At 33.5% G+C, this 22,873-nt stretch overlaps 4 protein-coding genes and 1 pseudogene across 4 annotated transcripts; 1 reads left to right on the top strand and 4 right to left on the bottom strand.

The window, feature by feature from the left end:
- Nucleotides 1-624: 624 nt before the first annotated feature.
- On the bottom strand, nt 625-2,093 carry LOC122068456 (cysteine proteinase inhibitor A-like). Its single transcript, XM_042632308.1, has 2 exons — nt 1,842-2,093; nt 625-1,042 (listed from the first exon to the last, which is right to left on the bottom strand). The coding sequence occupies exons 1-2, from the start codon at nt 2,004-2,006 to the stop codon at nt 851-853; spliced, it is 357 nt and encodes a 118-aa protein (XP_042488242.1). The 5' UTR covers nt 2,007-2,093; the 3' UTR covers nt 625-850.
- Nucleotides 2,094-6,941: 4,848 nt separating this feature from the next.
- LOC122068455 (cysteine proteinase inhibitor A-like) lies at nt 6,942-7,707 on the bottom strand. The gene is made up of 2 exons (XM_042632307.1): nt 7,402-7,707; nt 6,942-7,305 (listed from the first exon to the last, which is right to left on the bottom strand). Exons 1-2 carry the CDS (start codon nt 7,567-7,569, stop codon nt 7,108-7,110), a joined length of 366 nt encoding a protein of 121 aa, XP_042488241.1. The 5' UTR covers nt 7,570-7,707; the 3' UTR covers nt 6,942-7,107.
- A 3,298-nt stretch (nt 7,708-11,005) lies between these two features.
- Nucleotides 11,006-11,856, bottom strand: LOC122068454 (cysteine proteinase inhibitor A-like). Its single transcript, XM_042632305.1, has 2 exons — nt 11,540-11,856; nt 11,006-11,449 (listed from the first exon to the last, which is right to left on the bottom strand). Exons 1-2 carry the CDS (start codon nt 11,708-11,710, stop codon nt 11,252-11,254), a joined length of 369 nt encoding a protein of 122 aa, XP_042488239.1. The 5' UTR covers nt 11,711-11,856; the 3' UTR covers nt 11,006-11,251.
- Nucleotides 11,857-15,269: 3,413 nt separating this feature from the next.
- Nucleotides 15,270-16,179, bottom strand: LOC122068457 (cysteine proteinase inhibitor A-like). The gene is made up of 2 exons (XM_042632309.1): nt 15,979-16,179; nt 15,270-15,685 (listed from the first exon to the last, which is right to left on the bottom strand). Exons 1-2 carry the CDS (start codon nt 16,081-16,083, stop codon nt 15,494-15,496), a joined length of 297 nt encoding a protein of 98 aa, XP_042488243.1. The 5' UTR covers nt 16,084-16,179; the 3' UTR covers nt 15,270-15,493.
- Nucleotides 16,180-18,980: 2,801 nt separating this feature from the next.
- Nucleotides 18,981-20,110, top strand: LOC122068479 (annotated as a pseudogene).
- Nucleotides 20,111-22,873: the final 2,763 nt, after the last annotated feature.

The raw sequence follows: 22,873 nt of genomic DNA, 5'->3' as shown, positions 1-22,873 counted from the left end.
TATTTACTCTTTGACTTGTGTAATCCGGACCTTCTTCCCCCCTGGTGAATATAATTTGCTCTTAATCCATCATTCTAAGTTGTTTTAACTCTTTTTCTTATTTCCTAGAACCTGTCTGAACTTCAAGAACTTTCAAAATCATTAATTGATTATTTAATCAGATTAGTTAATTATTTTTTGGATAATTCAGATTTTAATCCGGATACCCTTTGATCGGATACGAATACCTCTAAACGGATACGAATGGGAACTTGTAGAATTTCGACTATATATTTACATCCCTATCCTCATCTCACTAAAAGGTTTTAGTACTTGGGATCAGTCTCAATCAAAATAGATCTGGACCTGATTACTATTGATTGGGATCGGATAGATTTACCCATGTTTAAAAAAAAAAAATGATGTTTTGAACCACTTTGCCATTATCATTTATCAATGTATCAATATTGGTTCAATCAAGATTGGGGATTGACCTTGCTTGATACAACCTAAGACCACATTTGATTCCACTCTTGCGGAGTCAATCTTAGGCAGAATTGATATTTCTCTATCCTATTTCGATAGAATGAAAAAAAAGGACCTTTGGTAAGCATATTCTAGGATCAATTTTGAAAGATACTAAGATCAGGAACAACATTTGAAAAGTTTTATAAATAATCATTTCGAGAATGACACTTATTATTGATATGAAAATATTATTATAAAATATGAAATTATATAATATTTACAGAAAATCTATCATGGCTTATTGTATAAGACCTTTACATTATTGTCTTCTACAAGGTATCTCTCTACCAAATTATTTAGAGAATGATCAAACTTGCTTAGCAACAAGGTCGGTGGAAGTAAACTAGGCTGAAGAACCACTAACGAGCTTGAACTCCAGCACCTCCTTGAAGTTCATCCATGGTTTCACCCAGACTTTGGCTTCATAGATCACCTTCTTACCATCTTCAACTACCTCAATAGTGAGATAGTAAATAATACCAGTAACCACCTGTTCCTTTGCATTCACCACCTTATCAAACTCAACAATCTTATTCTGCACAAAAGATCAAATATCAAAGATGAACTCAAACTTTTAACCCTAGCACAAATAGATAAAAAAAAGAAAAAAAAAGGAAAAACGGAGTGAACAACAAGAAGCCCAAACTAAATAATTGGCTGGAAGAATATTATGATTGAAGAGAAATTCAAAGGAGTGGCCAGGCAATCAAAGTTTTTTGGGGGCGTGGTCATTAGAAGCAGCCCTAAAAAGTAAGGAAAAGAGGTAGACTTATAAATAAGTACTTGAGCACCCTCTCCTTAAGGAAGAGTTTTTAGCGTCAGAATTCTCTAGTGGCTCAGTTGCCCAAGAAATCATCTGACAGTTTAAGGATTTGACCATGTGTCGGGATTTGTGATCGTGCAGCTTAGCCGCCGGAGAAGATCTGAATCTAAGCACTTAAGGATGAGCTAGTTTCGTTTTAGCATCAACAAGTGGTATTAGAGCAAGTTGTGATGGAAGAGATAGGGTATTACAGATGAAGTTAGAGAATTATTAATGTTTCATGCAGAAGGTGAAAATAATAATCCCAGATTACTTGGGGATATCCAAGTTCAAAGAAGTTAACAAAGAGGATAATTTATTTATAAGAAATTTAACCAAAAATTTTATGTGAGTTTAATCCAAAGCAAGCGAGAGAAGAATCAAAAGAAAAATAGGAATGAAGAAGATAAGGATTTTCTCCATCATTAACCAGAAATCAAGAACAAAATTAACAAAAACTCAGAAATTCAAAGGATTAAAGAATGTGAGGGCATGAAAAACAGAATCCAAAGGAGAGAAAAAAAGAAAATACTTGTTTCTTGCTGTATTCAGCAACCGCGAAACGGGCGAGTTCATCGATCTCTACACTGTTCTGAAACTCCTTAACTTCATGAATCCCACCGGTGACTGTTGACGACGTCCCACCGTTCAGTTCTGGCCCCGGCTCCAAAATGATCGGAATATTCTCTCCCGTCATAGTTACTGATCAGATTATGTTCACTAATTCTTTCAAATTGGTAGAAACTCTGAGACCCTAATTCACAATACGCTGAGAAGAATACCACAATATATATATATATATTTATATATATATATATTTATATATATATATATATATATATTTATATATACACACACCAAAGGGATGGCCATGGCGGCTGGCCCAACCTTACCTCCCAAATTGAGTTTCATTTGAGTTTCTCTCTCTCTCTCTCTCTCTCTCTAGCTTCTCTTTTTTGGATTTGGATTTGTTTGAGAGTTGTGGAAAACTGAAAGTCTTCTTTCCCATGTGGAGAAGTTGGATTGCTCCATCAAGGTTGTTGGCTACTTTGACCATGAAAGACGTTGTAAGTAGATTAATGGCTAAGATTACGTGATGGGCAATTAACCTCATAATTAAAAGCTTACCTACAATTTAAGGCCACGTGGGATAAAGTTTTGTTGTTACCTGGTTTGTAAGAACTTTCCTGCTACGCTAGAACACGGCAAAGAAATGAAGTCTGAATAGGGATTGAGTTTTCCTAAGGTGACAGAAATGTTTGAGAACTTAGTATTGCGAATGAGATTGGTCAAGATCGATCAAGAATGATATTGCTTCGATTCAGTCAATTTCAATCGAGTTGATCCAATTCCTCAAACTATAGCTCATGATGAATGGGAATCCATTCATGAAATGTATAATAAGTGTAACAAGGTGGGGAGTAATGAATGTCACATTTAGCTCGTTCCCTCATTTAGCCATCGATTTGGAAAAACTTTGTCCTTTTAATAAATACAAAATTTTGATGGTTTTTGTAAACCTAAAAAGAAAGTGAATTATTTCATTTATTTAATTATACACCTCTCTATCAAAAAAAAAAAAAAAAAAAAACAAATACTACACCCATGCAGCAAGAAAGTTCATAGATAGCATATGAGGAGGTACCCAAGTAGGTAGAGAATTTAGACTCGAAAATGGTATTATATATATAGCACGTGCAATAAAGAATCGGTATGAGTTGTGAGCATGGATTTAGTTATCGGTATTGATATCAGTATTTGTCGATATCAATTTTGTTCGGACTGTATTGATCACTTTCTTTATCAATTTTTTCCATATATATATATACAATTGTTGACTCAGGTGCTCAACTTAATTGCATTATGAAAATAAATCCCAAATCTTAGCCTTTTTCCAAGACACCTCTTCCTCATCTTCTGATGAGCAAAATTACAAACTAAACCAAGTAAAAGTCTCTGAACATTCTGTCTCCAGTTCTACTGATAATGATAACTTCCAAACTTGTGCTTATGATTCTTGCATTATTGGTTTAAGTTGTGAAGATTGTGCTCTCAAATCTGTTCGCATGTTGCAAGCATCTTCCCAATCAAACATTTTTTAATACATTAATATATATATATATATATATTACATCTTACCCCGAAACAATACTGTAACCAATTCAGATGGAGTTATTTGATCATTTCTTTCTTTTTTTTTTTCTAAAAAAAAAAAAAAAAATGTACATTTTTTTTTTTTAAATTACCCCTGAAACAATACTATAACTAATTCAGATCGCTCAAATATTAATATCAATACGATAGGACCTATTTGATAACCATACTTGAAACCATGGTTGTGACTTGGGAGAATCTTCACGAAATAGTAAGATACATGAATTATCATAGTAGTGGGTGAAAGTATGATGTCATGGATGATCAACGTCAGTCACACCGTCACATGTAGATAAGAGAGAGAGAGAGAGAGAGAGAGAGAGAGAGAGAGAGAGAGAGAGAGAGAGAGAGAGAGAGAGAGAGAGAGAGAGAGAGAGAGAGAGAGAGAGAGATTATAAAAGCCATCTATGATTAAACATTTCCTTGAGGGTTAGTTATAACCAATAACTACTATTCAAACTTATAACAACCATTCAGAAGAGATCTGTTCATTGATTTTTGAATGATCTTTCCTCGTGACAAGTTTTAGGTTATTATAGAATTGTATGGATACCTCACTTTGATGAAACAGGTTAACTAACTCAGGTTTCGTGTCTTATTTTCTCAATATTTATTTAAAAATTGATGGTAATTAATGTCTTTTGCATTTGGATGCTAAGGAGAATAAAAATAAAAAATCTTGAATTGAAAATAAAATTATTTTTTCCTGATATTTGATATATAGGTGTTAGATTTTATATCTATTTAATTATATTTAAGTTTCAAAATGAGGTATTTCTTTATGTGTTTTGATTGTCTTGTTATGGTGTGAGATCCTTGGGGTCAAGGTAGTGAAAAATGGTCAATAACACCCTATGGGAGCCCTGAAGTTCATTCATAGCCATTACCATGAGTGGAGAGGTGGGCAAAGAGAATTGATTGGAATTATGAAATTAATTCTTAATTCATGCCATAAGTTATTGCTAAATGGAACTAAATGGTCAATGTCATTATATGGGTGTCCTAAAGTTCATTCATGGTCACTACCATGAGTGGGGAGGTGGGCTAAGGAATTGAGTGAGATTAATTCAATTTATTGAATTAATTCCCGGTTCATGTCCATATGATATTATTCTCCAATTAACTTGCTATTAGTTGGAAGTTACTCTTGAGGAATCTAAGAGGGTGCAAGGGTTGGTTTTGGGTCTATATAAACCCAACCAAATACCTTGCAGAGATATACATTCACATATTGACATTCTGTCTTTTTCCACTTATTGCAATCATACAAGTCTTTCTCTTCCTTCCATTTTCTCTAAGTTTTGTGTAAAGTTAAAGGGGGATTGTTGTGCTATAGCTTTTTGCTCCTAGAAGGGACTAAAAGAATTGCCTCATCTTCTAGTGGGAGGTTGTTTTATTTTGGAGGTAGATGTGCAGAACAACTCTTGACAGTAAAGGACATCAATTACCTTAAAGGAAGCACTATAAGAGTGACTCAACCTCTATTATGTTCGAAGTTTCTTCAGTTGTTGTGGTGGTGATTCAACATCTATTTTAATTTTTTTCTCATCTCATTTCAGCTAAGGATCAACACTATAACAGTATAGTTTCTACTGCAAAAGCTTTGTATTGCAATTTGTATTTTGTAAGAAATTGTAATACAATTCTCCAACAATAGGAAAATAAAAGAAAAGCAAAAAAATTAAAAATAAAAAATTTAAAAAGATGTCGGTGCATATATTTCTTAGTCCGAAAACCCTCTCAGCCAGTGTGCATCCAATGACTAGGAGCACTTAGCCACACATCCCTAATACATTAGCTTGCACTTCAAGGGGTTCTCAACCGTTGGATGTGCCCAACATGGCTGGAGAGGATCTCGTTCGTCTCGAACTACCTCTTTCCTCTCAACTAGGATCCTCTCTAGCTTGGGGGGTGCTAGGGATCTCCTAGCGAGGCCTCTTCAAAACTAACACCTGCCTAATGAGAAGAAGAACTCATCCTTCACACAAGAGTTAAAAAAAAAAAAAAAAAAAAGGGAAAAGCCTCTCAATATTTGATGAAATTATTCAAAAATCCACTCACCTTAGCGAACCCAATCAATTTTGGATCCAATCTAATAGATATATCGTATTCGGAAATCATCCATGTGGATCACAAACCAATGGCTGCAACCATCATTGCAAAGGACACCCCAGTACTGAACCATGTGAGCCTTATGGCATTAGATGAATCTGCAAAAGTATAACCTATAAAACTTGAAGAAGAATCCAACGATGAGAATGGCCAGGTCTTCTTCTTTTTCGGCCGGAGATGGTGCTGGATCTGGTGCAGTTGTAGTAAAGAACTCCATAGGAAGGAGTACTTGATCCACCTAATTCATTTGTTTTCTACATTCGCCACATTTTAAGCGTTCACAAATTGGGACTCCTAGTGAGGCCTCTCCACCTAACACTTGCCTAATGAGAATAATAAGGCTATGTTGGGTAGTCATCCAGAAAAACATTTCTGACATTTTTTCATTCTCTAAAGCATTTGGTGTTTTAAAAAAAAATGAAGAAGAAGCTAAAAGACGCTAAACGATAGAACGATAAAACCTTGTTCCGTTATTTCGGTCTCGTTCCAAATACAAAAAGAAAAAAAAAAAAAATGTAAACTAGGGTAATCGTTCTTGAAACAGGTTCACCAAACATCATTTTTTGTTTTAAAACAACATTCTAACACAAAAACTGAAAATTCTACCAAACGCAACCCTTTTAATTTCATTGTGTGCATGTGTGTGTGTGTGTGTATTCTTTTTTTTTTTTTTTTTTTCTTATATGTCTGGTAAAGTATAACACTTCACTATTTAATTGTCACTTGACAATATATGGGTTAATCCATGTGACAGAAGATATACATCTGAATAATCATATTTTAGTCCAAAGTAAGCAAGGAAAGTTGTTTAAACTATAACCCAAAGTTTTGATAAAATTACCAAAAGGCCATCAAATGGAGATGATAAAATACAAGTGGCATCTTTATAATTTTAGTTACTTCCTCTGCTTATTTTAAGCCAAAATTGTGCCAATGAGATGTTCACCTGATTCTCTATCATATAAACTAACACATGTATTACCTTGTGGTAATTAGTAAAATATTATCGATCACTAGGCATTGTGATAGGAAAGAAAACTTTATTTTATTAATTTATTTTTCATAATATCCTGTTGAGCTATTCTTCCACAATACTGGTTTGCTTCATTTGTTCCATGTGTGTTAGAACCAAAACTTGTTTTTATCCTACAAGAAAAAAACTATCCATTTTTTGTTACACAACACGGTTAGGATCAGAGGAAGATTGACAAAGCAACCTAAGGCTATGTTTGGTTACACACCTATTCTGTGAGAGTCAATCTTATGCAAAATTGAAATTCATTGTTCTATTCCAAAAGAATGAGGAATGACATTTTGAAGATCTTATAAAGAATCAATTCGAGCACGACACTTAATATTAATTAAAAAAAATGACATTATGATTTATGAAAATACACAATATTTACAGAAATGCCATCATGGCTTATTTTACAAGATATTGAATCAAATCAATTTTGAAATACTATAAAGACTTTGACTTTATATATTAGTCTTCTACAAGGTATCTCTCTACCAAATTCTTGAGAGAATAGTCAACCTTGGTTATCAGAACCATCAACGGGCTTGAACTCCAGCAACTCCTTGAAGTTCATCCATGGCTTCACCCAAACTTTGGCTTCATAGATCTTCTTCTTACCATCCTTAACCACCTCAAGAGTGAGATAATAAATAGTACCAGTAACCACCTGTTCCTTTGCATTCACCACCTTTTCAAACTCAACAACCTTGTTCTGCACACAAGATCAAACATCAAGGATATGAACTCAAATTCTTATATCAAAAAAATTTATCTATATATTGATTTTAGGGGAGAAAAAAAAAAATACTTGTTTCTTGTTGTATTCATTGACGGTGAAACGGGCAAGTTCATCGATCTCGACACTGTTCTGAAACCCCTTAACTTCATGAATACCACCGGTCTTTGCTTCCCCAGACCCACCGGGCAATATTAGTGGCCCCGGCTCCAAAAATATTGGAATATCACCTCCTTCCATGGTTACTGATCAGATTATCTTCACTGCAAAACCCTAATTCACTGCACAAGGAGAGAATAACCACAATATATATAGACAACAGAAGAAGAAGAATGGAGGTAGAATGATGATTAATACATGGCCAAGAACCACAATATATATAGGCAACAGAAGAAGAACTTTAATTGATGCAAGGCCAAGAGATGGTCAAGCTGCCGGCCGGCCCGTGGCCCCACCCTTATCCCTTAAACCAATTGAGTTTCATTTGAGTCTCTCTCTCTCTCTCTCTCTCTCTCTCTCTAGGTCTGCTTTTTGTATTTAGATTTGTTCACTTTTTTCTTCCCTCTGTCTTGCCATAGGCCCATATGTGTGAAAATCTTGAGGGTTGTGGAATAGTAGAAGTCTTCTTTCCATGTGGAGGAGTTGGGTTCTTCAATCAAAGATTGTCAGCAACTTTGACCATTTATCCGGGCTTGTAAGATGGAGTGGCAAAGGGTACATAAAAAAAAGAAACAAAAGTATAGGAGGGTTTTGTGAACGAGGAGGTGAAGTGAATAATGATTAAATTTTTTTGGTAAGTGTCCGGAACAATAGCAAAGTTCTTGCAACTTAAGTAATAGCAAATCTTTTTCCACATGCTTTGAAAATTTATTATTTTATTAAAAAATGAAAATTCATAAGTCTATCATAATTAAGTTTGGCCCAAAATATTTCTATAATGCAACGTGTTTAAAACAAAAATGTAAGAAGAAAGACTTTATTTGATATAATGTCTCAAAGATTGTTCAGAATTTGAATAGTATTATTAAAAAAAAAAAATACGGTTAAATATTTAAAAAAAATGGTAATTTTAGATACATAAATTGTGGGATCATTCATGTTTAATTCTACAGCCTTTGCTTCTTTGACTAACTCAACCATATATTTCTTCAAAGACTACTTCATCTAGAACAAAAGCCATGGGGATTGGATGTTGTCTGACTGTGAATGAAGTTCTTATCAACTGTTTATCCTCTAAAACATTATAGCCTCCTTTGGAAATAGCCACCATTGTCAACGAAATTTTAAGGTTACAAGCTGATTTTAAACTGTTGGTGTTTTGAATATGTCAATTAATTAATTTTTTGGTAGAAACAATACAATGTCAATTCACAAATGAAAAATTCTTTATCTTCTTCTTCTCATGACCCATTGAATGGATAATCTCTTTTTCTTCTTTTTTTCTCATAACTTCACTCACACGTAGATAAGATAGAAAGTGAGAGAAAAGATGGGAGAAACGTAAACACTTCTACTCTCATAACGTTACTCACCATGGTATGTCCTTGACGTGTACGTGTGGAATGAACCAAAGCCTCATTGAATTTTATTTTTCCATTATTGAGAGCTCGTACATGTTCTGCATTACTATCTATAAATACTCTGCCAGTATAAAAAGTTATTTCACAACATGTTTATTATATTAAGAATCATATCCGTAACCCGATTTGGATTAGATTTAGTAGTTTTTTTTTTTTTCCTGGTTAACTATTTGAATTTAGAATCATTTACTGATTTGTGAACTATTGTAATGATCAAACATTTTATCAATATGTGAAACGGTTCTTATATTTTAAATACAGCTTTTAAGCCACCCATTGGAAAATGAAGTTTTTGACTAGAGCGAACCTATTCAATCATTGGGGTTTAGGTTTTGAATAAGTGGATTTGATTTTTTTCTACCAAGAATAAAGTTAATTTGATTTCTTGAACATCTTTTTGTTTTTTAAATGTGTATAACTGTTACCTTATCATAAAGGGATTACGTTCATTGCACGTAATCTCTTTAGTATGATGTTGGTATCTTCATGTTATTAATAAGTGTAGTTTTGTTAAACCATTATGTGGTGCTTTGAGGAGTTGATTTCAACCCAATGGATGTTTCTTGGTAAACCATTGTCGTTTATTGTCTCAAATGGATAATAATGATGCGTTAGAGTGTTATAGCTCATTTTTCTGCTACAATATGTAACTTGTGTAATCAAATCTGTCGCATCCCATTTCCATTAGGATACCTGCGGTGTGATTAAAAAACATTCTAGTCACACCATAGGTTTCTTAACAAAAACGAGGTGTTACAAAATCTCAATAATCTTCATTGATTTTTTGAATGATCCTTATTGAATAATGCTGGGTTATTACACGCTTGTATGGATGACTCGGTTTGATAAAACTAGTTAACCAACTCAGGTTTCATGTCTTGTTTTCCAAATATTTATTAAAAAATTGATGGTAATGTGTTAGTGTAAAGATGCATTGATTTGGATCTTCAACCCAAAAATAAACCCCACCGGTTTGGATCTGAATTAGATGGTTTTCTGTTCCTGTTTAACTGTTTAATTTTAGAATCATTTTAATGATTTGTGAACTATTGAAATGATACATCAATATGTGAAAACTGTCCTTATATTTATTTTTAAAAACAACTTTTTAAGCCACCCATTGGAAAATGATGGACTAGAAAGAACCATGCAATGGGGTTTAGGTTTCGAATAAGTAGATTTGATTTTTGATTTTTTTTTTACCAAGAATAAAGTTGATTTGATTTCTTGAACACCTTTTTGTTTTTTATGTTTTTTATATGTAAGACCATTATTTTATCCATATCAGTGATCAAATCACATCACAGGTATCTTAGCGGAAACGAGGTGTGAAAATCTCATAATCGAATCAAACAACAACTTATTTCTATTTTTATTTCATAACAATTGGCAGGTTCTTACCATGTTGATGTTGATTAAATGGGTTAATAGAAAAGGAGGAGGGGGTATAGATACCACATTCACATATATACCTCTTTTTAGCAAACTAAAGTTGGGTCCATTAATCCTTTTGTTTAGAGGGGAATTTGGGTGGGAATACCTAACTACTGGGTCCCACATATTAGTGGGGTTAAAAGCAGGGAAAGTAAAGTTGGAGGAATATTGGACTTTACCACCCCAACCTTGTTTGGTTAGCACATAACTATGGGAGAGAAAGAACAAAGGAATGAAGAAAGAGAATCATTAACTACAATGACTTCCCATCCCCACAAAGTCCCACAAATTTGATAGGACTTTGGAAGGGGATGGAGTGAAAGCCACATCAGCAAGCAAGAAAACTTATCTCCCTATGTTTTTTATAGTATTTCCTATCCCATTATATCCAAACATATGATTTTACCATACTTTTGAGAAAATAAGTACAACTCTCTCACCCCTTAAATCCCACCCAATTAAACCCCCCTAAACGAACAGGGAAAGATTGAGAAAGCCATCTAAGGTTGTGTTTGGTAATACTTTCACTCGGTGTTAGTCAATCTTAATCATAATTAATATTTACTGATTCTCTATGAAAGGAATTTTGATAAGCCTATGCCAGGATCAATTCTGGAACACAAAAAGATCCAGAGATCAGGAGCAAGGTTTAGAAGATCGTATAAAAAAATCAATTCCAGCACACCACTTATTATTAATTATTATTATTATTATAAAATCACACTATATTTACAGAATTGCCCTTATGGCTTATTGTATGATTGCATCAGATAATGAATAAAGAACATTCTTGAAATACTGTAAAGACTTTGACATGAGATGCCTTATTAAACATAGTTAATTAATAGGACTTTACATTATTGTCTTCCACTACAACCCATCTCTCTACCAAATCCTTGAGAGAATAGTCAACCTTGCTTATCAGGACCATCAACGAGCTTGAACTCTAGCACCTCCTTGAAGTTCATCCATGGCTTCACCCAGACTTTGGCTTCATAGATCTTCTTCTTACCATCCTCAATTACCTCAATAGTGAGATAGTAGATGGTACCAGCAACCACTTGTTCCTTTGCATTCACCACCTTTTCAAACACAGCAACCTTATTCTGCACACAAGATCAAACATTAAGGATATGAACTCAAAACTTTTATATAAAAAAATTATATATATATTGAGTTTAGAAGAAAAAAAATACTTGTTTCTTGTTGTGTTCATTGACGGCGAAAAGGGCGAGTTCATCGATCTCAACACTGTTCTGAAACCCCTTAACTTCATGAATGCCACCGGTCTTTGACTCCCCAGTCCCACTGGGAGGCAGTATCACTGGCCCAGGCTCTAAAAATAACGGAATATCTCCCCCCTCCATAGTTACTGATAAGATTATCTTCACTGCAAAACCCTAATTCTTTTGTCTTTTTTGTAGAAACTGTAAGACCCTAATTCACAACACGTAGAGAAGAAACCACAATATGTAAACAGAAGAAGAAGAATGAATGGAGCTAGAATGATGATTAATATAAGGCCGAGAACCACAATATATATAGACAACAGATGAAGAAAGGACCAAGAACCTTAATTGATAAAAGGCCAAGGGATGGTCAAGCTGGCGGCTGGTCACTGCCCCACCCTTATCCCTTAAACCAATTGAGTTTCTCTCTCTCTCTCTCTCTTTCTGGTCGACTTTTCTCTCACTGCAAGATTTGTTCAAAGATTCGTCCATATCTGTTAAAATCTTGAGAGTTGTGGAATAGTGAAAGTCTTCTTTCCATGAGGAGGAAATTGGGGTTGTTCAATCAAGTTTGTCGGCAACTTTGACCAGGAAAGCACTTTCAGTCAGATTGGCTAAGATCTAAGTGGTCAGCTGAGGTAAGGCCTGACCTCATAAAACCCTACTTTTTTTTTTTTGATAAAAAAAAGAATTGAAGGAGACATGGGATGAAATTTTGTTCCAAAGTCATAAAGGGTATTTTAAAAAAATATTAAAATTTAAGAGTGCATTTGTGAATTTAAAAGGGAAAATTAATCAAAGAAATTATTCATTGACCAAAAACGTGGGAAGCATGAAAGTTCCTGCAATCCAGGTGGGTAGCATGAAAGTTTCTGCAATCTGGCCAACACCAATAAAATTTTCACATGTCTTGATGTTCGATATTTTATTTAGAAAGATTCACAATTATACCATAATTAAGTTTCGCCCAAAATATTTTTCTGAATAGGCACGTTTAAACAGAAGTGGTAAGAAAAACAAACTTTGTTTGATATGTTATGTTGAAAATAGTTCAAAATTTCAATAATATAATTAGAAAGATAGGGTTAAATATTTAAAAAAAAAAAAAGAATAATTATATGTACATAAATTATGGGATCATTCATGTCAAATTATCTTGCATTTCGCTTCTTTGACTAACTAAACCATGTATTTTTTTCAAAGAGTTTCATCTAGAACAAAAGCCATGGGGATTAGATGTTGTATCTTGGATCTGTTAAGGTGTCTCAGATTGATTATTACTAATTATCTGGTTTTGATGCCTACTATTGTTGGGGAGACTTGTGCTGTAAGATTAATCCTTATAACTACTAGCCATGTTGGATTGACAATTGTTGAGATAGCCACCATTGTCAATATGGTTTTAAGTATCTCCGATATCGATACGATACCTTCTGATACGTATCTTAAATTTAACCGGTCGATACAATACACACCGATACGATACATGGAATTTTTAAAATCCTTTTGTATCGATATATATCCTACAATACATACCGATATGCATCAATATACCACCAATACACATCGATACGACATGTTAGGCCTCGATACGGCTTTATAGAAAATATAAAATTGAGGTAAAATGTACTTTTCGGTATGTATTGGTACGTATCGGTGAGTATCGATATGTATATATCGGCACGTATCTGTGAGTATCGATTTATATCGGTACGTATCGATACGTATCGGTGAGTATCGGTACGTATCGGTGAGTATCGGTTTGTATCGATACAGTGCTACGGTCATAATAGCCAAGATGGGTAATTTTTCAGAAAAAACACGATTTTTTGAAGGGTTTTTGTTTCAAAGTTGCTGTCAACCATATTTCTCTCTAACTAAAGTGAAAATCAAGGTTGGAAACAAGGATTTTATATTTATGGGACACCTACAAACCTTGAATTCTTAGTACGATACCCTCAATTTAGTGTTTATGCATAATACATGTTATCAATAGCTTTTTTTAACAAATTCTTTATGCAAAAGTGTTTAAAAAAATGTTTCATATCCATTTATGTGTGTATCTTTAGCGTATCTTAGTGTATCTCCGATACGATACGATACCCTCCGATACGTATCTTAATTTTGGCCAACAGATACGACGATCGATACCGATACTTTAATCCTTGATTGTCAACCATATTTTGAGGTTGTAAGCTGATTTTGACTTTTTCTGTTTAACCATGTAAGTAGGTCTTCTAATAATGTGCTAACGCATTCTATATAGAAAAGGCTACAACCAATCCTAGATAAGGTACTTGAGAAACATTTTTCAATGTGAATCTACCATATTTTAAAATTTGTACAGAAATTTTTACCTTATATGATAAAAATAAATTCCCCTACACCCCCTTACAGGGTTTAGAGGTTTTCACACGCACCAAAAAAAAAAAAAAAAAAAAAAAAAAAAGTTATGAATAGCAGGTCGAATGTTTGAAAGAATGGATTCAACTAATAACAATGCAATGATAAATCACAAATGCGTGGAAATCATCTGTTTGGGACATCTCTCTCGGTTCTATTAATTATATAGAATGAGATGCAACGGAGAGACTAAAGTTTCGATTCTTGTGATGCCTTTGTTCTAGGAATCTAGTTGGTGTTTTTTCTAATTTTTCTTAGCATCCATCTCTGCCGATGGCAATGCCTAAGGTGAAGTAGGATTATAAGAGTTGATTTTTGCCCAATTGAGCTCTTTTGTATTCCATTCATTCTATCTTAATATATTCTTTGGTGACCTTAACGAGGAAAAAGAAGAAGGAAATCACTTTATTTAACTATATAATGCTTCATTCATTATTTACGAATTGGCTATACATGGATTAATTTATGGGATAGTCCATATGATAGATGACTCTACATATATCTCAATGGCCAAATTTTAGTTCAAAGTAAGCAAAGAAAGTTGTTCAAATTATGATTCAAAATTCTAGTAAGCCAAAATGGTATCTTTTGTAATTTTAAATACTTTCTCTATTCATTTTAAGTCAAAATTGTACCAATGAAATGCTTACTTGATCCTCTATCATATGGACTAACCCATGTATTACCATGTGGCAAATACGAAAGTACTACACTTCATAGTAAATAAATTATTTTTTATTATTTCCTTTTCCTGAACCCCTGTTAAACTGGTCTTCCACGATACTTGTTTGCTTCTTGTTCCATGCATTTGTTAGTTTTGTCATGTTGATATAAAAACATTACAGTTGTCTCAAGTGGATAACAATGACATGTTAGACCCATGACTCGTTTTTATTTTACAAGAAATTAACAAATTATTGCACAAAAATTGGTAGGTCCTCACCATGTTGAAGTTTACCTAAATGGACCAATGAAAAAGGTACTGGCAGATATGGCAACCACACACACACACATACATCTCTTTTTAGTTGACTAAAGCTAGAGCTACGACACAATTAAGATTAGAGAAAGATTGAGAAAGCAACCTAAGGCTACGTTTGGTTACACTACCACTCCATCTGAGCCAATCTTAGGCAGAATTGATATTAATTTCGTGACCATGCTCCGATAGAATTAGAGGAAAAAAAATTGTTTGATAAGCCTACTAGTTCAAGATCAATTCTAGAACACAAAAAAAATCAGGAACATGTTTGGATGGTCTTATATAGAATCAATTCAAGCACAACACTTCTTGTTAATTACGAAAATGACATTATGTCTTATGAAATTACACATTATTTACAGCAATGCCATCATGGCTTATTGTACAAGATATTGAATAAAAACATTCTTGAAACATTGTAACTACTTTGACAATGTGATGCCTTATTAAACATAATTAATAGGCATTTACATTATTTTCTTCTACAACGTATCCCTACCAAATTCTTGAGAGAATAGTCAATGGAAGAAGTAAAACTAGGCCGTAGAATAACCAACAGGCTTGAACTCCAGCAGTTCCTTGAAGTTCATCCATGGCTTCACCCAGACTTTGGCTTCATAGATCTTCTTCTTTCCATCCTCAACCACCTCCAGAGTGAGATAGTAGATGGTGCCAGCAACCACCTGTTCCTTTGCATTCACCACCTTTTCAAACACAACAACCTTATTCTACATAGAAGATCAAACATCAAGGTTATGACGAACTCAAACTTTTAACCCTAACACAAATATATCCAATATATATATATATATATTGTAAGGTTTGTTAATCGAAACCAACTCAGAAAGTAAGGGAAAGATGTGAAGACTTATAGGTACTTAAGCACCTTATTCTTAACGAAGAAATCAAGAACAAAATCAACAACCACCCAAAAAAATACAAAGGAATAAAGAATGTGAGGGCATGAAAAACATAATCCAACAAAAGAAAAAAAAAAATGTAGATTTATGAGGGTAAATACTTCTTTCTTGTTATGTTCTTCAACTGCGTAAAGGGCAAGTTCATCGATCTCTACACTGTTCTGAAACCCCTTAACTTCATGAATCCCACCGGCCGTGGTTGCCATTCTGATCAGATTAAAGTCAATGCAAGACCCTTAATTCACAACAACAAAGAGAAGAAAACCACAATATATAGACAAGAGACAGAAGAATAGAGTAAGAATGAGATGATTAATAAAAGGCCAAGAACCACAATATATATATATATATATATATATATATATATATATACAACAGAAGAAGAACGGACCAAGACCAATAATTATTAATACAAGGCCAAGGGATTGGGATGCTGGCGGCTGGCCACACCCTTGAAATGATTGAGTTTCCTTGGACCTTCGCAACCTTTAAAAAAACAAGACAAAGACTTCTCTCTCCTTTCTGAGTTGGATTTAAGAGAAAAGAATGCTATGTCTTGTGTCCAGACATTGAGGAAGTGAAATGATCTTCGCTCTCTACGTTGGATGTTTCGTATTCCAATTGACATATGCCATAATTTTAAAATCGAAATGAATTGGCCAAATTGCTTGGACTAGATTGGTATCAATTAAAATTGATCCGAATCTTAATCAATCTAATACTTACCCATTGGTGCAGTCTAAAGTTTGGGTGTTATAACCTAGACTGAACCAATGAAACCAATATGAATTTATTGGATTATGTTTCAGATTGAAGTTTTGTAAAATGGAAATTAAATTGGACCACATTGAAACCGATAAGACGTTGGATCAAAACCAATATAACATAATAAAAAACCAATACCAATCCAAAATTCATATATATATATATATATATATATAATTTTTGAATATATTTACATGATAAATTGAGACCAAACCGATGAGGGAATCGAAACTTTAATAAAATCAATGCATCCTTATTGATTCATGTTTCGATTTCATTTGTTCTTGCATCAAAAAAATCGATCCAATCCCACATATTGGCACCCTTATCTAAAGGTAAAAAGGTTCAAAAAACAAATTAAAAAAAATAAAAATTCCAAACCATGAATTTGGATCAAAGTTTTAAAACTTGAGATCGATCTTAGGATAGGTCTCAACCAAAATTGATATGGACTAGTCTGGATCGGTCCAGATCAAACAAATTTACCCCTTTTCATGATAAATAAATCAATAAATTTGAAGGTTTGCACCATTTTACCTTTATAACTTACCCAAAGATTCATATGGATCGGATCAATATAGAGGTCAATCTCAGCCGATCTGATCCGATTTTTAATGCCATGACCTGGATTGGCATGGGTTGAGACCGTTCCAGCGTTTTAAAATCTTGCCCACTGCTGATGCAGCGTCCTGCGATCAAGTGACGTTATCGAATTTATTATTTTTTTGGTAAACTCTTTATTGAATCTCGCTCTCCTAAGGATGTGAATTTGAAATCGTAATCGTACTGAGTCATTTACATCAAAATTGTAAAATTGTTTAATAAATGATTTGGTTATGGTTTTAAGTTTCAGACTAATTAGCTAAATAGGTTGAAACCAAATCGATCCGTTTTACCTGTTGGTTTTAAACCGAATTGAAACCGTGAAAATCGAACCATTTAAACCATCAAAACCTATCCGATTAACCCGTTTAAGGATTAAATAAGGTGATTGCAAAATATCATTCATATCTCTTTTGATTCAAAGATTGAGATCAGCAAACCTACAAGTAATTCTAGAGGTAGCTTACTCATTGTTTGGAATGCCGATTAAATTAATCCAATGCACTAAGTAGAATGTATACTGATAAAAATGCAATTTTTGCTTATACCATGACATATTAAATATATATTTTTCAATATTATAACACATTATTTGAAGGTGGGGGGAGAAAAAGAAAATCCTTGTTGTAAGCATTACTTACTGGCTTGTTAGATGCGTTTAAGACTATTTTCTATCAAAAATTTTTTTTTTTACTTAGTTGTTTGGTTGTTTTGACAAAACATAATGGTTTGTATTTCACATTCTCAAGATTGAATCGTTTATCACCAAAAGCAAATTTTAGTAAACATGTGAATAAACTAGCAAATCAATTGCTAACCATTTAGAAACTATATGGAATAAATCGAAATCGAAACTGTTTAAAACCGTGAAACCGAAACCTGTTAAAAACTGTGGAAACCAAAACCGTTTACTAAATGGTTGCGGTTTCAGAAAGTGCAATGGTTTAGCAAATGGTGTGGTTTTGGTTTCAGCCAAAATATATGTGAACCGAATCGAACCAAACCGAACCATTTAAATCGAAACCGAACCAATTAATACCCTTACGCTCTCCATCCTATCAAGAAAAAAATAAAATTCTCGCTCATTGTCTAACACATCTTTTTAGGGTATATGTTTGTGTAATATTTAGTTTTATTAGAAAAAAAAAATGTTATATTAAGATGGTAAAAAAATATGGTATAACTCATTTACGAAAAACATCCTCTGCTGTGAGAAAATGGCGCGATGAAGTGGAAGATGACAATACGTGGTGATGGAAAATTGAATGGTCGTGGTGAAGCTCCAGTTCCTTCAACCCATTTCTCCGGAAGTTTACAGATTACAATTTTATTTTATTTTATTATTATTATTTTTGCAACAAGCAGCAGGAAGTTTCTGAACCATTTTAAACACACCATAATACCATATATCAAATAAAGTCTTTCTTTACCATTACCGTTTCAAACACGTCATATAGGAAAATTATTTTGGGCGAAACTTATGTGGCCCTGAATTCCTATGCCTCTCAAGAAGGCTTTTATCAGGTAGAGCTTCTCTGATCAAGTGGATACAAGCCATCCCGGTTATAAGTCCTTTGATGGTCAAAGTTGCAACCACCTTGATCCCATTAAACAATTCAATTTTTTTTATGATCATTTTTCTATTCCTATGTCTGAACACAAGTCGATAGAATTCTTTTCTCTTAAATCTAAATGAGAAAGGAGAGAGAAAGTCTTCGTTCTTCCCTTTTTTATTTTAAAGGTTGAGAAGGTCAAACGAAACTAATCATTTTAAGGGTGTGGCCAGCCGGCAGCATCCCAATCCCTTGGCCTTGTATTAATAATTATTGTTCTTGGTCCGTTCTTCTTCTGTTGTCTATATATATTGTGGTTCTTGGCCTTGTATTAATGATCTCGCTCTTGCTCAATTCTTCTTTCTCTTGTCTATATATTGTGGTTTTCTTCTGCTTCTTGTTGTGAATTTAAGGGTCTTGCAGTGATTATAATCTGATCAGAATGGCAACCACGGCCGGTGGGATTCATGAAATTAAGGGGTTTCAGAACAGTGTAGAGATCGATGAACTTGCCCGTTACGCAGTTGAAGAACATAACAAGAAAGAAGTATTTTTCATCATAAATCTACATTTTTTTTTTTGTTGGATTATGTTTTTCCATGCCCTCACATTCTTTAATACTTTGTATTAATTCTCTCGGTGGTTGATAATTTTGTTCTTGATTTCTTTGTTAAAAAAATGGTGCCTAACTACCTACAAGTCTTTGCATTTTTTCCTTACTTTCTGGGTCAATTTCTATTAACAAACCCTATAAAAAATTAGTTTTATTTTTATTTTTTTATATTTATGTTGCGGTTAAAAGTTCGAATTCATATTATCTTGATGTTTGATCTTCTATGCAGAATAAGATTGTTGAGTTTGAAAAGGTGGTGAATGCGAAGGAACAGGTGGTTGCTGGCACCATCTACTATCTCACCCTGGAGGTGGTTGAGGATGGAAAGAAGAAAATCTATGAAGCCAAAGTCTGGGTGAAGCGATGGATGAACTTCAAGGAGGTGCTGGAGTTCAAGCCTGTTGGTGATTCTGCGGCCTAGTTTTACTTCCTCCAACCTTGTTGCTAAACAAGGGTAGCAACAAGGTTGACTATTCTCTCAAGAATTTGGTAGAGATACGTTGTAGAAGTAAATAATGTAAAGTCTTATTAATTATGTTTAATAAGGCATCTCATTTTCAAATTAGTAACAGTGATTCAAGAATGTTTTTTATTCATTATCTTGTACAATAAGCCATGATGGCATTTCTGTAAATAATGCGCAACTTCATAAGACGTAATGTCATTTCTGTAATTAAAAATATGTGTCGTGCTCGAATTGATTCTGTATAAGACCATCCAAACGTTGTTCCTGATCTTTTTTGTGTTTTAGAATTGATCTTGATTAGTAGGCTTACTAGACATTTTTTTGTTATTCTTTCGAAAAATAATCAAGAATATCAATTCTATCTAAGATTGGCTCACATGGAGAGGTTTCAAATTCACGCATCGAATATTGAATGAGTAAAATATTGAATTGGATTTGGTCGGATGGTATCAAAGAAATTGAGTGCGAATTCCCGTTTCTCATTGAATTAACTGGTGTAACCAAACATAAATCAACCATATCAACAAAGACAGCATAAGAAAATACAAAAAATCTTCTTTTCTTCTAATGATAGCCAAATATACATGCTTTTTAATTTTATTTTTTTACCATTTTATTTCTATTCTTTTCTTCTCTTGACTATCAAACACAGCTAAAGAGAATTTCTTAAACCAAGAGAAGAAAAAAAAAAAAATGAAAAGAAATAATGAATTCCACCATGATGACGTATTTTTCCATGAATTAGATAAATTGAAATCATAAATTTTAATTCAAACTTTAGTTATTTCGCAAGTTCGACATTATCTAAATTGAATAATTTTTTATTGATTTGTTAAGAAATGCATCGATATAGATGGAAGGAGTCTCCGATAATCGCATATGAAATCTCAATCTCAAAAGACTTAAGGTTTTATCAAATAAAATGACCCTGTGGTGGTTACAACCTCTAAATCTTTCCAAATTGATCCCGAACTTCTTGTACACCATACTGATATCCTCTACACCAAAATCAGCCATTTGATATTGATTTCTATTGATCTAAACGTTACTAACTGAATTGGGCTGATTCCTAATTATTTTCTTTGTATCAAATTGGCTCTAACTGGTTTGGACCCCATTTCTGGTTATTAATTCCTTGCCAATGATGGACTATGTGCAAATCGCCCAATGAGCACTTACTAGGTCCATTTTGGTATCATTTTCTTTTTAATTTTTATCTATTTGATAAAAATCATTAATGAAAACTATTTTTTATTAAAACATAAAAAGGGTTTGGTAATTACTTGATTAAAATGGCTTTTTGTGATAAATAGTTTGGTATCCCTATATGCAAAAAGGTTTTTTGAAAAAATGGGTGAATAGATGTTCCTTGCACCCATCTTTCCTTTAACTCTGTTTCTCTACTTTGGATTAAATAAGAGGGCGCAAGAGGCTTGGATTCCTAATTACAAAGCAAATAACTACTTTATCCCTTTATATTGAGACTTTAAGCACATGCTCATTAAAGTTCAACGGAAAAATAATTGAAAACCAATTTTGACCGAAACACATAAATGACTTTGGATTTTTTTTTTCTTTATTAATTTTTTTTAAATAAAAATAAACTCTATAATACGGTAAGTTTTATCGATGATCATCTCTCAGCATATCCTCTGGTTCTCTTTTCTTTGTTGATCCAAAGATCGAATTTCAAAGTGCAAGTAAAACTAGGGTTTGTATCAAGATGGAGTTTGTATTTTGCAGATTGGAACAAGTTGTCACATAAAAATTTTCATTTTTTTTTTAACCTTAACCAATCAATAATTGACTTGAAATGCTTTCCTGGTTCTCTGTCGTTTCTTTCACAATCTCCATGTTGCAGATGGATAGCTTTTCTTTTTGTTGGTCCTTTTGTTTTTTTCTCTTTTGATCTTGTGATTATGATTTGGTTTTGCTTTTGGCGGTGGCAAAGTGAAGTGGTTGGTGAGATTGTGAAGAGAATTTAGGGTTTTATTTTTTTTATTTATTTTTTTTTTTCTTGTTCGAGTGAGGTGGATAAGAAACCATTGTTGAAACAATGGGAGCTTCTATTTGGGTGAAAGTTAGAGTCCACACCACCGTTTACTTGAGTTGGTATTGCAGTTAAAATAGTATTTGAGTTGTAGATGAGAAACACAACTTGCATTGCTTGCAAGATTGCTCCATAAGATGCTTTCTCTCACTCCCTTGTGTTGGTTTTGTCAGGTCACATGTGTATTTATCATTGATGAAATGCAAAGGGCTTAAGACTCAAGAGATGGATTTTAATGAGAAATTGGTTTTGAGTTGATCTCTGTTTAGTGGATGAATAGGTTTTATTTTCTTTCAAGAAATTTAGTGCATGCATAAAAAACACTTCAATTGGTATGAAACTTGGTAGAAAAAGGGATCATAGGATCCTTAGTGGGGTTTTAGTTCATGACTTCAAAATGGAGTCTAAGGGGGTATTTGGTTCGGTAAATCTTTGGGATGACATTCTTTAGAATGATGATTCTTAATTTTTGGAGTTATTTGGTTCCACTAGAATGATCCTCATAAGTGAGCATCCTACTATTCATGAATGATCATATTACAAAGGATTTGTTCCAAATATGAGTTCACCTCAACACTTAAACTCAGATTTGAGCAACATTTTTACCACCTAATATAAAAGAAGAAAGCGGAAAGACGTTCTCTACGGAAGCCAATATCTCAACCCGCGAGAAACATGCACTAGCCTTAAGGCAACCAAACGATTTTTCAGAAAGAAACATAATTCAGAAAAATGTCTATTAAAAGATTAACATTCATATCCGATACATACACCATTTGATTTATCGAACCAAACACCCCCTAAGGCTTCCACCCAAAAAAAAAAAAAGAAATTAAATTTGGATTATAAAGCTTCTGTAATGTAGAATTTAGAAGGATAGGTCCACAACTAGAATGGGGTGGAGTGGGTGGCTGACTTGGGTTAAACCACAACCCCCAACCTCCGC

This window comes from Macadamia integrifolia, unplaced genomic scaffold (assembly GCF_013358625.1).
Source record: "Macadamia integrifolia cultivar HAES 741 unplaced genomic scaffold, SCU_Mint_v3 scaffold401, whole genome shotgun sequence".
Classification (NCBI taxonomy): domain Eukaryota; kingdom Viridiplantae; phylum Streptophyta; class Magnoliopsida; order Proteales; family Proteaceae; genus Macadamia; species Macadamia integrifolia.
Note: the sequence above shows the minus strand (reverse complement) of the source record. Positions and strands in the feature narration are given on the sequence as shown.

Excerpts from the sequence above, each read along its gene's own strand:
- LOC122068456 (XM_042632308.1), bottom strand. The coding sequence starts at position 2,006 with ATGACGGGAGAGAATATTCCGATCATTTTGGAGCCGGGGCCAGAACTG. Across the intron at positions 1,043-1,841 it reads CTGAATACAGCAAGAAACAA|AATAAGATTGTTGAGTTTGA; the intron begins GTATTTTCTTTT and ends TCTTTTGTGCAG.
- LOC122068455 (XM_042632307.1), bottom strand. The coding sequence starts at position 7,569 with ATGGAAGGAGGTGATATTCCAATATTTTTGGAGCCGGGGCCACTAATA. Across the intron at positions 7,306-7,401 it reads ATGAATACAACAAGAAACAA|AACAAGGTTGTTGAGTTTGA; the intron begins GTATTTTTTTTT and ends TCTTGTGTGCAG.
- LOC122068457 (XM_042632309.1), bottom strand. The coding sequence starts at position 16,083 with ATGGCAACCACGGCCGGTGGGATTCATGAAGTTAAGGGGTTTCAGAAC. Across the intron at positions 15,686-15,978 it reads AAGAACATAACAAGAAAGAA|AATAAGGTTGTTGTGTTTGA; the intron begins GTATTTACCCTC and ends TCTTCTATGTAG.
- LOC122068454 (XM_042632305.1), bottom strand. The coding sequence starts at position 11,710 with ATGGAGGGGGGAGATATTCCGTTATTTTTAGAGCCTGGGCCAGTGATA. Across the intron at positions 11,450-11,539 it reads ATGAACACAACAAGAAACAA|AATAAGGTTGCTGTGTTTGA; the intron begins GTATTTTTTTTC and ends TCTTGTGTGCAG.